General features: G+C 46.7%; 1 protein-coding gene across 1 annotated transcript in view; it reads left to right on the top strand.

Annotated features, from left to right (window-relative positions):
* LOC139403096 (zeta-sarcoglycan-like) overlaps positions 1-15,165 on the top strand; it is a 72,450-nt gene extending 57,285 nt beyond the window's left edge. Inside the window, exons 4-5 of the mRNA XM_071146800.1 lie at positions 9,092-9,214; positions 15,089-15,165. Coding sequence (XP_071002901.1) covers positions 9,092-9,214; positions 15,089-15,165 — 200 coding nt within the window. The remainder of the gene's footprint in view (positions 1-9,091; positions 9,215-15,088) is intronic.
* Positions 15,166-15,419: the final 254 nt, after the last annotated feature.

Here is a 15,419-nt window from a genome sequence, read left to right as displayed (position 1 = left end):
GCACAGGGCCGTCTTTCCCTGTGGCTACTACCGACCGTTTGCAACTGTTCTTCACAGGTGGCATATAAAAGAGGATGAACTAGCAGTGCATGTGCTTTGTGACGCGAGATCATTCTCAATGAGAACATATTTGCTAAAGGTATGTTGGGACGTGTTAGAATAGAATCTGTCCATTTTTATGAAGGAAGTACTCATTTAGCTTTGCTCCCATCAATGTCATGCCGGTTATTGATGTGTGTGTACAGACGACACCGCAGGCCTCCGTGTTTACAGACAGCCATGAAGAGTGTGTGATTAAATCCACCTTTTAGCATCGTCTCTTCTTTGCCTCCTTCGTCTCCCTGACCGAAAAGATTCTCTTGATTAATGTGTCGGATGAAAACACACTTTTTCCCTTTTTTCTCCCGCGCTCTTTATTAATGAGTGTAATCTTATTTAGATACATAATTTGTGTATGTTTGTCCATAAATCATGTGTAGTTCTAACCTGGGGTAAAAGTTGCTGCGCGCTGCAGTTTTCTGACTGCTTCACTCCACGGCTCTTTAGTTTTTCAAAAAGCACCTTCAAAGAGTCGAAAGGTCTTCTTCCAGGAGACTCCGCTCTCTGACTGATTTCAGCACTTCAAAAAGAGACCAGCGATGACCTCGTTGTTTCGCAGAGTTGCATCACCTTCTTCAGTGTTTACTTTTGAAAGTCCAAATTAATTCAGCATTTCTCAGCCCTCGTTCAAAGGGGCCGTGACGAACTAGCTCGACGAGTTCCCGTGACCAACTAACTCGACGAGTTCAAAACTTCAACTTTTTTCTTCAGACTTTATATTTTGACAGGAAAAAATGACTCCAGACTTTGTTGTCTCTTCCCCCATTCCCTCTACTTTGTATTTGACAGGTCAAAATGGCACCAAACAGGGATTGCCCCTTCCCTCTTTGTGGTTCTCCCCAAACCCCCAAACTGCCCTCGTTCCAGACTGACTGTCTGCTTTCTCACGACGCCTGGATGTTGAACATATTCACGAACCACATTATATCCTACAGCAATGTGATGCCTGACAGTCGTTGACGTGGGACTCTGCCTTTGGTTGGTGCAATGTCACGTCTGCAATGTCACATCTGCAATGTCACGTCTGTAATGTCACGTCTGCAATGTCACGTCTGTAATGTCACGTCTGTAATGTCACGTCTGCAATGTCGCGTCTGCAATGTCACGTCTGTAATGTCACGTCTGTAATGTCACGTCTGCAATGTCACGTCTGCAATGTCGCGTCTGCAATGTCACGTCTGTAATGTCACGTCTGCAATATCACGTCTGCAATGTCACGTCTGTAATGTCACGTCTGTAATGTCACGTCTGTAATGTCGCGTCTGTAATGTCGCGTCTGCAATGTCACGTCTGCAATATCGCGTCTGCAATGTCGCGTCTGCAATGTCGCGTCTGCAATGTCGCGTCTGCAATGTCGCGTCTGCAATGTCACGTCTGCAATGTCACGTCTGCAATGTCGCGTCTGCAATGTCGCGTCTGCAATGTCACGTCTGCAATGTCACGTCTGTAATGTCACGTCTGCAATGTCACGTCTGTAATGTCGCGTCTGTAATGTCGCGTCTGCAATATCACGTCTGTAATGTCACGTCTGCAATGTCACGTCTGTAATGTCGCGTCTGCAATGTCACGTCTGCAATATCACGTCTGTAATGTCACGTCTGCAATGTCATGTCTGCAATGTCATGTCTGTAATGTCACGTCTGTAATGTCACGTCTGCAATGTCATGTCTGCAATGTCACGTCTGTAATGTCACGTCTGCAATGTCACGTCTGCAATGTCACGTCTGCAATGTCATGTCTGCAATGTCACGTCTGTAATGTCATGTCTGCAATGTCGCGTCTGCAATGTCGTCGGCCAGGAACCCGATCTCTGATTTAACAAGTGACATTTCCTGCGTGTTCAATATCACCACAGAGGATCATCCTTCATCCTTCTCTAATCACAGGAAAATCTGCATCAATTAATGATCTCGAGCAGCTCGTTTATAACGCCCTGTTGTCATTAATCTTCTGAGGAGCAAAAGTTTCAGACGACAGTCCAGACCCAATATCTCCTCGGTGTGGGCTGCTGCTGTCAACGTGGATATAACTACTTCTTATCACCGGTTGTGGCTAAGTGGCAATGTCCTTGTCTTCTCCAAAGTGTTCCAAAGTGCCCTAACAAGCCACCCCGTGAAGTGTTGTGAGTGTAAACTCTGCTCTAGAGTGTTTCCGTTGACGTCCAGCAGCCATTTCCATCTCTTATATTACATTTGCAGTTATTTTGGTCATTTAGCAGACACTTATCCAGAGTGACGTTCATCTTAAGGTAGCTTGGTGAGACAACCACTTATCACTGTCTTACACCACATACAGCTGCTGTTTAAATTAATCCGTTTTGACGTTTTTTAACGGTGAGGACATACGGAGCTGTCAGGGAGTCAGTCAGAGTCAGTTAGCGCTGCTTTTGGCTTTCCGACGACGTTAAAAATGTAAGAGAGCATTCTAAATGTACCTCACTTAAGTCAACGTTTTTCTTAAACTGAAGTCATGTACCTCAGAGCCAGAGAACAAAACGCACCTAGACCACGGGCATGAAAACATGGAATGTTCATCAAGTATTAACAGTGGCTTAACGCCTGGTTGTTGAATCCTGTTATCTTTCCTGCGTGGTGTTGTTGCTCTGCTTGTGTGTATAGGAGTAATTCCCCTGTGTATCTGGGGGACTGGAGGAGATGTTGATGATCTTTGGAGCGTATCTACTGTAAGTGGAAGTCTATGGGATCTGAAGGACGGTTGAGAGTTGAGGTTGTTGACGCCGGGCGCTGTTGATGCTGAGCACTGCTGTAGCCATGTCACAAATGTAATCAGAGTCAAACTATTTGACTTTTCTTTCTCAAAGTCAAACAGTAATGTGGAAATTCAATGAGAGGCGGAGTAGAATGGAAGAGAACAGCGCCCTGGCTGGGGGTGGGGGGGTGAATGCTTCCTGCTGTGACTCGATGCCTTGGTCACTGCCGCATTTACATGTTTTTTGAAGCATCTAGTGATTTATTCACAACCGTGGCGTCTAAGTGTGTCGCCGGACCCCCGAGTGCAACGCCCGCCACCCCACATCCGTCACACCAGCATCCTCTTCCTTAACACACCCCCCTACGCCTGCAATTCCCCTTCTCTCCCGGAGCAAGAGAGAGGGAGACAGAGCAACGGAGTGACATCAGCAGGAGAGAGTTTAATTTGAATACCGCACTGTTGTTTTGATGTAGTCTGCAGCGATGCCACGGCTATTTATTTCTGCTTCTCAGTTTGTCACCCCAATCTCTCTCTCTCTCTCTCTCTCTCTCTCTCTCTCTCTCTGTCTCTCTCTCTCTCTCTGTCTCTTGCTCTGTCTCTCTCTCTCTCGCTCTCTCTCTGTTTCTCGCTCTGTCTCTCGCTCTCTCTCTCTGTCTCTCTCTCTCTCTCTCTCTCTCTGTCTCTGTCTCTGTCTCTTTCTCTCTCTCTCTCTCTCTCTCTGTCTCTTGCTCTGTCTCTCTCTCGCTCGCTCTCTCTCTGTTTCTCGCTCTGTCTCTGTCTCTCTATCTGTCTCTCTCTCGCTCGCTCTCTCTCTGTTTCTCGCTCTGTCTCTGTCTCTCTATCTGTCTCTCTCTCTCTATCTCGCTCTGTCTCTTGCTCTGTCTCTCTCTCTCTCGCTCTCTCTTGCTCTGTCTCTCTCTCTCTCGCTCTCTCTTGCTCTGTCTCTCTCTCTCTCACTCTCTCTTTGTCTCTCTCTCTGTCTCTCGCTCTCTCTCTCTCTCTCTGTCTCTCTCTCTCTCTCTCTGTCTCTCTCTGTCTCTCTCTCTCTCTCTCTCTCTCTGTCTCTCTCTCTCTATCTCTCTCTCTCTCTCTCTGCATCCTTTTTTTTCCTCCCATCCCTTTTGCTTTTCTGTGTCTGCTTGTATCATATCCGTACCATCGCCAGCAGGCAGAGCAGGAGAGAAGCCAGGCACAGCATATGAATAAGGGCCCCTGAGAAACCCATCATAGTAAGATTCGGTCAAGTGGGGATTAATCAAATGAGCACATAAATTAACACTTTTCTTAATGAGGACTCCTGTCGTTATCGGCATCCATTGGAATTAGGTTGGCTTTATCTGCAGGAGTGGGGTACTATTAATCTCCAACCGTCATCATTATTCCACGTTTTTTCTTTTAATCAGATGGGGCTCGTAGAAAAACAAGTTGTCCAACTCTGCAAACCACTTCTAGGAGTCTACATGAGGAGGATCTGAATTGCCTACATGATGGGTTTTTTAAACGACACCAGCAGAAAGAAAGAAACAGAAACCACGTTTCATTTCTGAACAGATTGATGCCCAACTTTGTTTGATTTTTCAAGATCAATTTCAAGAGACGACAGTATAATTGCCTCCAATACTAATTGTTATCAGAAATGTATCTCCGCTGGATAACAGCCCACAGTGTCTTTATTGCAAAACTATTTCAAATCCTTTCATCCTCATTGGAACAATTATTTTCGTTAGTACGAATCAATGAAGACGGAACAGAAAAAAGTGCCATTTAAACAACAGAAAAACGAGCCTCGGAATCCAGAAACACACATTAAAAAGACAACCTGAGAAGTAAACAAACAACAACAACAAAAAGCAGTGAAAAACCAGCCAGCACAGCAGGATAGCTTTAACTGTCCGATGTGTTTAAGGGCCAGAGAGGGAGCGGCCATTTTCTTTACCTTATCAGATGGAAGGTAATCCCAGGTTGATCACCAGTAATAAAGTCTTGTTATGACTGACATGGCACTCTTGGGATGCTAGTTGACAGATGGAATGGCTGAAGAGCACAGCTCCGAGCAGCTAGCAGTAGACCTGCTGGAAACCTCCAAAAGATACAGGCTTTAACCTCAGCTCACAAAGACTTAAGGCCAAATGAAAAGAGAGGAGGAAGAGTGGATTGGATTGGGATGGAGGGAGGGATGAAGAGGCAACAAACAAATAACGCCCTCTCCTATCAGTCCCTGAAGGTTGGAAAGATTTGGAGGAGGTGATAGCTAATAGCCATGTATTTTTTTAAACCTTTGACCTGATTATGTAAGACAAGCAATGGTTTCTGGTTGTAGACCAAGGCTTTTCTGCCTCAAGTCTTCAGTGGAACAGGGGCACATGGTCAGGTTTCCTTATTGTGGGCTGTACAGTACTGCCATATGGTTAGAGTTACAGAGGCTGCAGGTCTAGCATGATAGGTTGTTTTACATGACCATCCATGTCTCCATTCACAACCAGCCATTCAAAAACAAGGCTTTTCAAATAGATATTGTTCAGTATAAAGGCAACATTTAACCACAAGCTGTTAAGTCAAGTACTTCAGTGTAAGAACCTGTTTGTACCAAGTGGTACACTATGTCTCTCACCATCTTTCACGCTCTCTATCTCTCAATTCAATTGGCTTTTCATTAGCATGGGAAACATATGTTCACATTGCTGAAGCAAGTGGAATAGATAAAAAAGCAAAAGATAAATAAACAGTCTGTAACGAGTTTCGTCTTCATACGAAGGAGAGTCGGACCAAAATGCAGCGTGTGGTTTACGATCCATGTTTATTAATAATACGAAACACGAATCTCCAATACAATACTACAAAACAAAACGTAACGAACGTAACGAAAACCTAAACAGCCTATCTGGTGAAAAACACATAGACAGGAACAATCACCCACAAACACACAGTGAAACCCAGGCTACCTATATATGGTTCCCAATCAGAGACAATGACGAACACCTGCCTCTGACTGAGAACCATATCAGGCTGAACATAGAAATAGACAAACAAGACATGAAACATAGAATACCCACTCAGATCACACCCTGACCAATCAAAACATAGAAAATACAAAGTAAACTATGGTCAGGGCGTGACAGTACCCCCCCCCCAAGGTGCGGACTCCGGCCGCAAAACCTGAACCTATAGGGGAGGGTCTGGGTGGGCATCTGTCCGCGGTGGCGGCTCTGGCGCTGGACGTGGACCCCACTCCATGACAGTTTTAATCCCCCTCCTAAACGTCCCTAAATAGGTTACCCACCACAATGATAACATGGGACAGAGGGACAGCTCGGGACAGAGGTAACTCGGGACAGATGGGTAGCTCAGCACTGAGAGGAAGCTCAGCACTGAGAAGAAGCTCAGCACTGAGAGGAAGCCCAGGCAGGTAGTAGAAACTACCAGAACCTGGCTGGCTGGCGGTTTCAGCAGATCCTGGTCGACTAGCAGATCTGGGAGAATCTGGTCGACTGGCGGATCTGGGAGAATCTGGTCGACTGGCGGATCTGGGAGAATCTGGTCGACTGGCGGATCTGGGAGAATCTGGTCGACTGGCGGATCTGGGAGAATCTGGTCGACTGGCGGATCTGGGAGAATCTGGTCGACTGGCGGATCTGGGAGAATCTGGACGACTGGCAGATCTGGGAGAGTCTGGACGACTGGCAGATCTGGAAGAGTCTGGTCGACTGGCAGATCTGGAAGAGTCTGGTCGACTGGCAGATCTGGAAGAGTCTGGACGACTGGCAGATCTGGAAGAGTCTGGACGACTGGCAGATCTGGAAGAGTCTGGACGACTGGCAGATCTGGAAGAGTCTGGACGACTGGCAGATCTGGAAGAGTCTGGACGACTGGCAGATCTGGAAGAGTCTGGTCGACTGGCAGCTCTGGCTGCTCCATGCTGACTGGCTGCTCCATGATGACTGGTAGCTCTGGCTGCTCCATGCTGACTGGCTGCTCCATGCTGACTGGCAGCTCTGGCTGCTCCATGCTGACTGGCTGCTCCATGCTGACTGGCAGCTCTGGCTGCTCCATGCTGACTGGCTGCTCTGGCTGCTCCATGCTGACTGGCTGCTCCATGCTGACTGGCTGCTCCATGCTGACTGGCGGCCCTGGCTGCTCCATGCTGACTGGCGGCCCTGGCTGCTCCATGCTGACTGGCGGCCCTGGCTGCTCCATGCTGACTGGCGGCCCTGGCTGCTCCATGCTAACTGGCAGCTCTGGCGGCTCCTTGCAGACTGGCAGCTCTGGCGGCTCCTTGCAGACTGGCAGCTTTGGCGGCATCCTGCAGACAGGCAGCTCTGGCGGCTCCTTGCAGACTGGCAGCTCCATGCAGACTGGTAGCTCTATGCAGACTGGCAGCTCCATGCAGACTGGCAGCTCCTTGCAGACTGGCAGCTCCTTGCAGACTGGCAGCTCCTTGCAGACTGGCAGCTCCTTGCAGAATGGCAGCTCCTTGCAGACTGGCAGCTCCTTGCAGACTGGCAGCTCCTTGCAGACTGGCAGCTCTATGCAGACTGGCAGCTCCTTGCAAACTGGCAGCTCTATGCAGACTGGCAGTTCTGAACAGGCGGGAGACTCCGGCAGCGCTGTAGAGAAGGAAGGCTCTAACAGCGCTAAACAGGCGGGAGACTCCGACAGCGCTGGAGAGGAGGAGGGCTCCGACAGCGCTGGACAGGCGAGGCGCACTGTAGGCCTGATGCGTGGTGCTGGCACTGGTGGTACTGGGCCGAGGACACGCACAGGAAGCCTGGTGCGGGGAGCTGCTACCGGAGGGCTGGGGTGTGGAGGTGGTACTGGAAAGACCGGACCGTGCAGGCGCACTGGAGCTCTTGAGCACCGAGCCTGCCCAACCTTACCTGGTTGAATGCTCACGGTCGCCCTGCCAGTGCGGCGAGGTGGAATAGCCCGCACTGGGCTATGCAGGCGAACCGGAGACACCGAGCGCAAGGCTGGTGCCATGTAAGCCGGCCCAAGGAGACGCACTGGGGACCAGCTGCGTAGAGCCGGCTTCATGGCATTAGGCTCGACGCTCAATCTAGCCCGGCAGACACGCGGAGCTGGAATATACCGCACCGGGCTATGCACCCGCACTGGAGACACCGTGCGCACCACTGCATAACACGGTGCCTGTCCGGTCTCTCTAGCCCCCCGGTAAGCACAGGGAGTCTGCTCAGGTCTCCTACCTGGCATAGCCATACTCCCTGTTAGCCTCCCCCCAAGAAATTTTTGGGGCTGCCTCTCAGGCTTCCATCCGCTACGTCGTGCTGCCTCCTCATATCTGCGCCTCTCAGCTTTCGCCGCCTCCAGTTCTTCTTTGGGGCGGCGATATTCTCCTGGCTGAGCCCAGGGTCCTCTTCCTTCTAATTCGTCCTCCCATGTCCATACCTCCTCTTTGGGCTGCTCCTGTTGCCTCTTCTCCTGCTGCACCTTTGGGCGGCTACACTCCCCTGGTTTAGCCCAGGGTCCTCTCCCGTCGAGGATTTCCTCCCATGTCCAGAAATCCTTATTGCGCATCTTCTCGCGCTGCTCCTGCCTGTTGACACGCTGCTTGGTCCTTTTGTGGTGGGTGATTCTGTAACGAGTTTCGTCTTCATACGAAGGAGAGTCGGACCAAAATGCAGCGTGTGGTTTACGATCCATGTTTATTAATAATACGAAACACGAATCTCCAATACAATACTACAAAACAAAACGTAACGAACGTAACGAAAACCTAAACAGCCTATCTGGTGAAAAACACATAGACAGGAACAATCACCCACAAACACACAGTGAAACCCAGGCTACCTAAATATGGTTCCCAATCAGAGACAATGACGAACACCTGCCTCTGACTGAGAACCATATCAGGCTGAACATAGAAATAGACAAACAAGACATGAAACATAGAATACCCACTCAGATCACACCCTGACCAATCAAAACATAGAAAATACAAAGTAAACTATGGTCAGGGCGTGACACAGTCACAAATGAACAGTAAACATTACACTCACAAGTTTCAAAGGAAGAGACACATTTCAAATGTCATTATGGCTATGTACTGTGTTACAATGATGTGCAAATAGTTAGAACTCTCTCTCTCTCAACTGCCCTTATTCTCTCTTCAAAAACCATTGCATCTTAGCCCTCAGGTAAACACCTGCAATGGAGGTGAGGTGTGATATGTGATGGTTTGTAATGTGTTTGTGTTTTGTATGACATTGACCCAACAAAGGGGATTTTTAAGTCTAATTCTCTTTCTCTCCTGCACTCTCTCCAGGCTCGGAGATGGTGGAGGCCCAGTGTCAGAGGTTCGAGGTGAGGAGTCCTGACGGGGAGCGGGTGCTCTTCTCCGCTGACGAGAAGGAGATCAGCATCGGCACTGAGAAACTGAGGGTGACAGGTAACGCATATACGCATGCATGCAGACACAAACACACAGGCGGAGAGCAGCAGGTAGCCTCTAGGGTGACAGGTAGCCTAGCGATTAGAACGTTTGGCCAGTAGCCGAAAGGTCACTAGTTTGAATCCCCGAGCTGACAACGTGATCAATCTGTTGATGTGCCCTTGAGCGAGGCACTTTACCTTAATTGCTCGCTGTTGAGGCAGACCCTGTCTGGGACCTCACTCTGAGGGGGAGTTGGGATATCCAAAAAACACATTTCAAATTCACACATAAATACTACTACACACTTGTACATGTTTGTACTAGGACAAATATAAGCACCCCCCAAATGATTGTTATTAAAAACCCAGTGCAGTCCTGTGTTTTATATATATGTTGTACATTAGTTACCTCTCTGACAATAACAGATGGTTTTCAGATTCCCCCTCCCCACTCAGACCACTCCCAGACAATCCTAGCTAAATTCTTGCTTGAGAAATTGCTCTCTTCAAAGAGAAGATATTTTCTTTTGCCAATTTTTGGCCATTTTAATTCAATCGTTACCCACAAATAATGTATATATAGAGTAGACTGCCTATGCATAAACGGAGAACCAAGTGGTAGTTATCTTTTCAAGGAAATTAAATCAAATATGATTAGACTATATTTTACTACAATGTATGTAAATCATTATTGATAACGGAAAGAAGTGCAGGGCGCTCAACCAACCAACCATTACCCATTTATTTGTCTCTGCCAGCAAATCATCCTCCCAAAGGATAAGCTATATCACGTATGCAGAACGTAGCTCAAGAGAAAGAGAAAGTCTCCTCATCAGTCCTGCTGCTTCAGGTTCAGTAGCCATACGCGTGAGATCAGGTACGCGTGTCGTCTCTATTAAATAGAGTAGGCTATAGTCTGTACATGGGCGGAGAAACACGTGGCACGTTATCCTTCCAAGGAAATGTACTTCCTAAATAGGATTAGGCTATGGGTTACTACATTTGGTTAGAAATAAATATTGATCGCCCATATTTGTCTCGGTCTGAAAATCGTCCCACTCCTAAAAGGTAGGCTATAAAACGTAGCTCAAGAGAAAGTGCAAGTCTCTCAGAATCTGCTCTCTTCAAACTACTTCTAGACTATTTGCTGATGTGGCAGAGCAGTACCGACAGCCTAATATAACGGGCCATGTGAGAATCTCTGATGATTTAACCTATTCCTTAGGGTATGTTTGAGCGTTCTGATATTGCCTATAGGGAGCAGAATTGTTGAGTCCATGCCTGGCAAGTGAGCTGTGTCACATACGCCTAAAATAATCTTGCGGGACTGAGGTTGGGTTTGAAGCAGTTGTAGGTACAAGTTATATGTTAAATGCGGGTCAGTTGGGTGGATTTACCCAGTCTAAAAGGCTCCATTCACAGGTCAGTGCTCCCATAGCAACCAGATAGATTGTGATGGTGCTAAGGGCCTGTGTGCAGCAATGCACAGCGACTGCTAGTGAGTGGGTTGAGCAGAACTCAGACAGTTGTTGTGTGTGGCCTACATGCAGACATCAGCATTAGATAGAGAGACAGGGACTGAGAGAGAGAGGGACGGAAGAGACAATTAAGAGAGAGAGGTAGGGAAAAAAGGAGAGAGAGAGAGAGAGAAAAGATTAAGAGAGAAAAAGCACATGCCTATCTCTGTTTGCTTTCCTGGCGCGGTGGTCTCTCCCGGTAAACGAGGCGGCGGGGAGGTCAAGTGGAAGCAGTCGGGGGTCGTGGGCGAACAGACACCCCTCCTCCGTCCTCCTCCTTTTCCCTTCTGTAATTGGAAAGATCTGTCCATTACAAAGCCAGGAAAGAAAGAAAGGGGGGGGGGGTGAGAGTGAGAGATGGAGGGAGAGAAAGTGGCGGAGGTCTGCAAGGTGATTGATGTTGGCTTTCGTCGCTCACGTCCGGAGAATGGAAGCATGGATGAAGGAGGGAGGGTTGGAGGAAGGAGGGAGGGTTGGAGGAAGGAGGGAGGGTTGGAGGAAGGAGGGAGGGTTGGAGGAGGGAGGGAGGTTTGGAGGAAGGAGGGAGGGTTGGAGGAAGGAGGGAGGGTTGGAGGAAGGAGGGAGGGTTGGAGGAAGGAGGGAGGGTTGGAGGAAGGAGGGAGGGTTGGTGGGAGGGATGGAGGGAAGAAACGGATGTTTCTGTATGTGCTCCTTGCAAGAACATCACTCATACTATCTCTGTTTAGTGTGGGGAGATATGATGTCATTGCCATGTGTTCTAACATGGGCTACTTAGACTGATGTTATTTTTGGATACATGTTTCTATTCTATTTTCTATTATCATCTGCATTGTTGGGAAAGAGCTCTCAAGTTAAGAATTCCACTGTACTGTTTTACACCTGTTCTAACTTCTAACATACACTGGGTGGACAAAACATTAGGAACAGTATTGATGTCACTGAAGGGGAGGAGACAGTTAAAGAAGGATTTTTTTAGCCTTGAGACAATTGAGACGTGGATTGTCTATGTGTGAAATTCAGAGGGTGAACGGGCAAGACAACAGATTGAAGTGCCTTTGAACGGGTTATTGTAGGAGGAGAACTGCAACGCTGCTGGGTTTCTTTATGCTCAACAGTTTCCTGTGGGGATCAATAATGGTCCACCACCTAAATGACATCCAGACAACTTGACACAGCGGTGTGAAGCGTTGGAGTCCATGTGGAATGCTTTCGACACCTTGTAGAGTCCATAACCCCAACGAATTGAGGCTGTTCTGAGGTCTTTAAGGCAACTCAATATTAAGGTCTTCATAACGTTTTGTCTACTCAGCGTGTACCTTTCGAAATGGACAATTCTCACATCACACATTTGAGACGTGGTGTCAGTATCACACACATGAATATTGTAATATCACAGGACTTCTCATCATCAGTGTCATCTTACACAGGACTGGCTAATCAGGACCGTAGCTGGCTTGAATTACATTATATACAGTACCGGTCAAAAGTTTAGACACACTTACTCATTCAACAGTTTTACTTTGTTTTTTACACTGTAGAATAATAGTGAAGACATCAAAACTATGAACTAACACATATGGAATCATGTAGTAACCCAAAAAGTGTTTAAAAAAATGTATTTATATTCTTCAAAGTAGCCACCCTTTGGCTTGATGACAGCTTTGGACACCCTTGGCATTCTCTCAACCAGCTTCACCTGGAATGCTTTTCCAACAGTCTTGAAGGATTTCCCACATATGCTAAGCACTTGTTGGCTGCTTTTCCTTCAGTCTGCCGTCCGACTCATCCCAAACCATTTCAATTTGGTTGAGGTCAGGTGATTGTGGAGGCCAGGTCATCTGATGTAGCACTCCATCACTCTCCTTCTTGGTAAAATAGCCCTTACACAGCCTCGAGGTGTGTTGGGTCATTGTCCTGTTGAAAAACAAATGATAGTCCCACTAAGCTCTAACCAAATGGGATGGCGTATCACTGCAGAATGCTGTGGCAGCCATGCTGATTAAGTGTGCCTTGAATTCTAAATAAATCACTGACAGTGTCACAAGCAAAGCACCCCCACACCATCACACCTCCTCCTCCATGCTTCACGGTGGGAACAGCACATGCATGGGTCATCCATTCATCTACTCTGCGTCACAAAGACACAGCGGTGGGAACCAAAATCTCAAATTTGGACTCATCAGACCAAGGGACAGATTTCCACCGGTCTAATGTCCATTGCTCGTGCCCAAGCAAGTCTCTTCTTCTGATTGATGTCCTTTAGTAGTGGTTTCTTTGCAGCAATTCGACCATGAAGGCCTGATTCATGCAGTCTCCTATGAACAGTTGATGTTGAGATGTGTCTGTTACTTGAACTCTGTGAAGCATTTATTTGGGTAGTTAACTCTAATGAACGTATCCTCTGCAGCAGAGATAACTCTGGGTCTTCCTTTCCTGTGGCGGTCCTCATGAGAGCCAGTTTCATCATGGCGCTTGATGGTTTTTGCGACTGCATTTTTAAAGTTCTTGACATGTTACGCTTTGACGGACCTTCATGTCTTAAAGTAATGATAGATTGTCGTTTTTCTTTGCTTATTTGAGCTGTTCTTGCCATAATATGGACTTGGTATTTTACTAAATAGGGCTGTCTTCTGTATACCACCCCTACCTTGTCACTACACAACTGATTGGCTCAAACGCATTAAGCAGGAAAGAAATTCCACAAATGAACTTTTAAGAAGGCCACACCTGTTAATTGGAATGCATTCCATGTGACTACCTTATGAAGCTCATTGAGAGAATGCAAAGAGTGTGCAAAGCTGCCATCGAGGCAAAGGGTGGCTACTTTGAAGAATATTAAATATAAAATATGTATCCTTCACTCATGCTGCCAAACATTCCGTCGTAAATCTGACTATCCTACTGGTCCTTGACTTCGGCGATGTCATTTACAAAATAGCCTCCAACACTCTACTCAGCAAATTGGATGCAGTCTATCACAGTGCCATCCGTTTTGACACCAAAGCCCCATATACTACCCACCACTGCGACCTGTATGCTCTCGTTGGCTGGCCCTCGCTTCATATTTGTCACCAAACCCACTGGCTCCAGGTCATCTATAAGTCTTTGCTAGGTAAAGCCCTGACTTATCTCAGCTCACTGTTCACCATAGCAGCACCCACCCGTAGCACGCGCTCCTGCAGGTATATTTCACTGGTCACCCCCAAAGCCAATTCCTCCTTCGGCCGCCTCTCCTTCCAGTTCTCTGCTGCCAATGACTGGAACGAATTGCAAAAATCACTGAAGCTTGAGACTCATATCTCCCTCTCTAACTTTAAGCACCAGCTGTCAGAGCAGCTCACAGATCACTACACCTGTACATAGCCCATCTGTAAACAGCCCATCCAACTACCTCATCCCCATACTGTTATTTTATTTTGCTCCTTTGCACCCCAGTATCTCTACTTGCACATTCATCATTTGCACATCTATCACTCCAGTGTTTAATTGCTAAATTGTCATTATTTCGCCACTATGGCCTATTTATTGCCTTATCTTACCTCATTTGCACACATTGTGTATATATACGTTTCTATTGTGTTAGTGACTGTATGTTTGTTTATTCCATGTGTAACTCTGTGTTGTTGTTTTTGTCTCACTGCTTTGCTTTATCTTGGCCAGGTCGCAGTTGTAAATGAGAACTTGTTTTCAACTAGCCTACCTGGTTAATTGAAGGTGAAATAAATACTTTTTTTTAATGATTTGTTTGACACTTTTTTGGTTACCACATGATTCCATATGTGTTATTTCATAATTAGAGTGTCTAGTTTAAGAAACAGACGCCTCACAAGTCCTCAACTGGCAGCTTCATTAAATAGTTCCCGCAAAACACCAGTCTCAACGTCAACAGTGAAGAGGCGACTCCGGGATGCTGGCCTTCTAGGCAGAGTTCCTCTGTCCAGTGTCTGTGTTCTTTTGCCCTATTGTCCTTCTAGTGTACGAATATTGTCCTTCTATGGCTTCTATTGTACTACTATTGTCATTCTATTGTCCTCATACTGTTCTTCTATTGTCCTTATATTGTACAACTATTATCCTTCTATTGTCCCCATACAGTCCTTCTGTTGTCTTTCTATTGTCCTCATATTGTTATTCTATTGTTCTTCTATTGTCTTTCTATTGTCCTCATATTGTTATTCTATTGTTCTTCTATTGTCTTTCTATTGTCCTCATATTGTTATTCTATTGTCTTTCTATTGTCCTCATATTGTTCTTCTATTGTCTTTCTATTGTCCTCATATTGTTATTCTATTGTTCTTCTATTGTCTTTCTATTGTCCTCATATTGTTATTCTATTGTCTTTCTATTGTCTTCATATTGTTATTCTGTTGTCTTTCTATTGTCTTTCTCAGGGAACGAAGGTGTCGTCTTCGGACATTCAGTGGAGACATCCCACATCAGAGCAGAACCTTTCCAGGATCTCAAGTAAGCATTCTGGAATCACACGCACACACACACACACACACAAATGGACACACACATGGAGATGGATGGACACACACACACACACACACACACACAAACACACGCACACACACACACACACACACACACACACACACACACACACACACACACACACACACACACACACACACACACACACAGCACACAGATGGCTGGACACACACACTCACACACACACACACACACACACACACACACTGACTCACTCATTTACTG

The sequence above is a fragment of the Oncorhynchus clarkii genome, unplaced genomic scaffold (assembly GCF_045791955.1).
Source record: "Oncorhynchus clarkii lewisi isolate Uvic-CL-2024 unplaced genomic scaffold, UVic_Ocla_1.0 unplaced_contig_484_pilon_pilon, whole genome shotgun sequence".
Taxonomy (NCBI): domain Eukaryota; kingdom Metazoa; phylum Chordata; class Actinopteri; order Salmoniformes; family Salmonidae; genus Oncorhynchus; species Oncorhynchus clarkii.
Note: the sequence above shows the minus strand (reverse complement) of the source record. Positions and strands in the feature narration are given on the sequence as shown.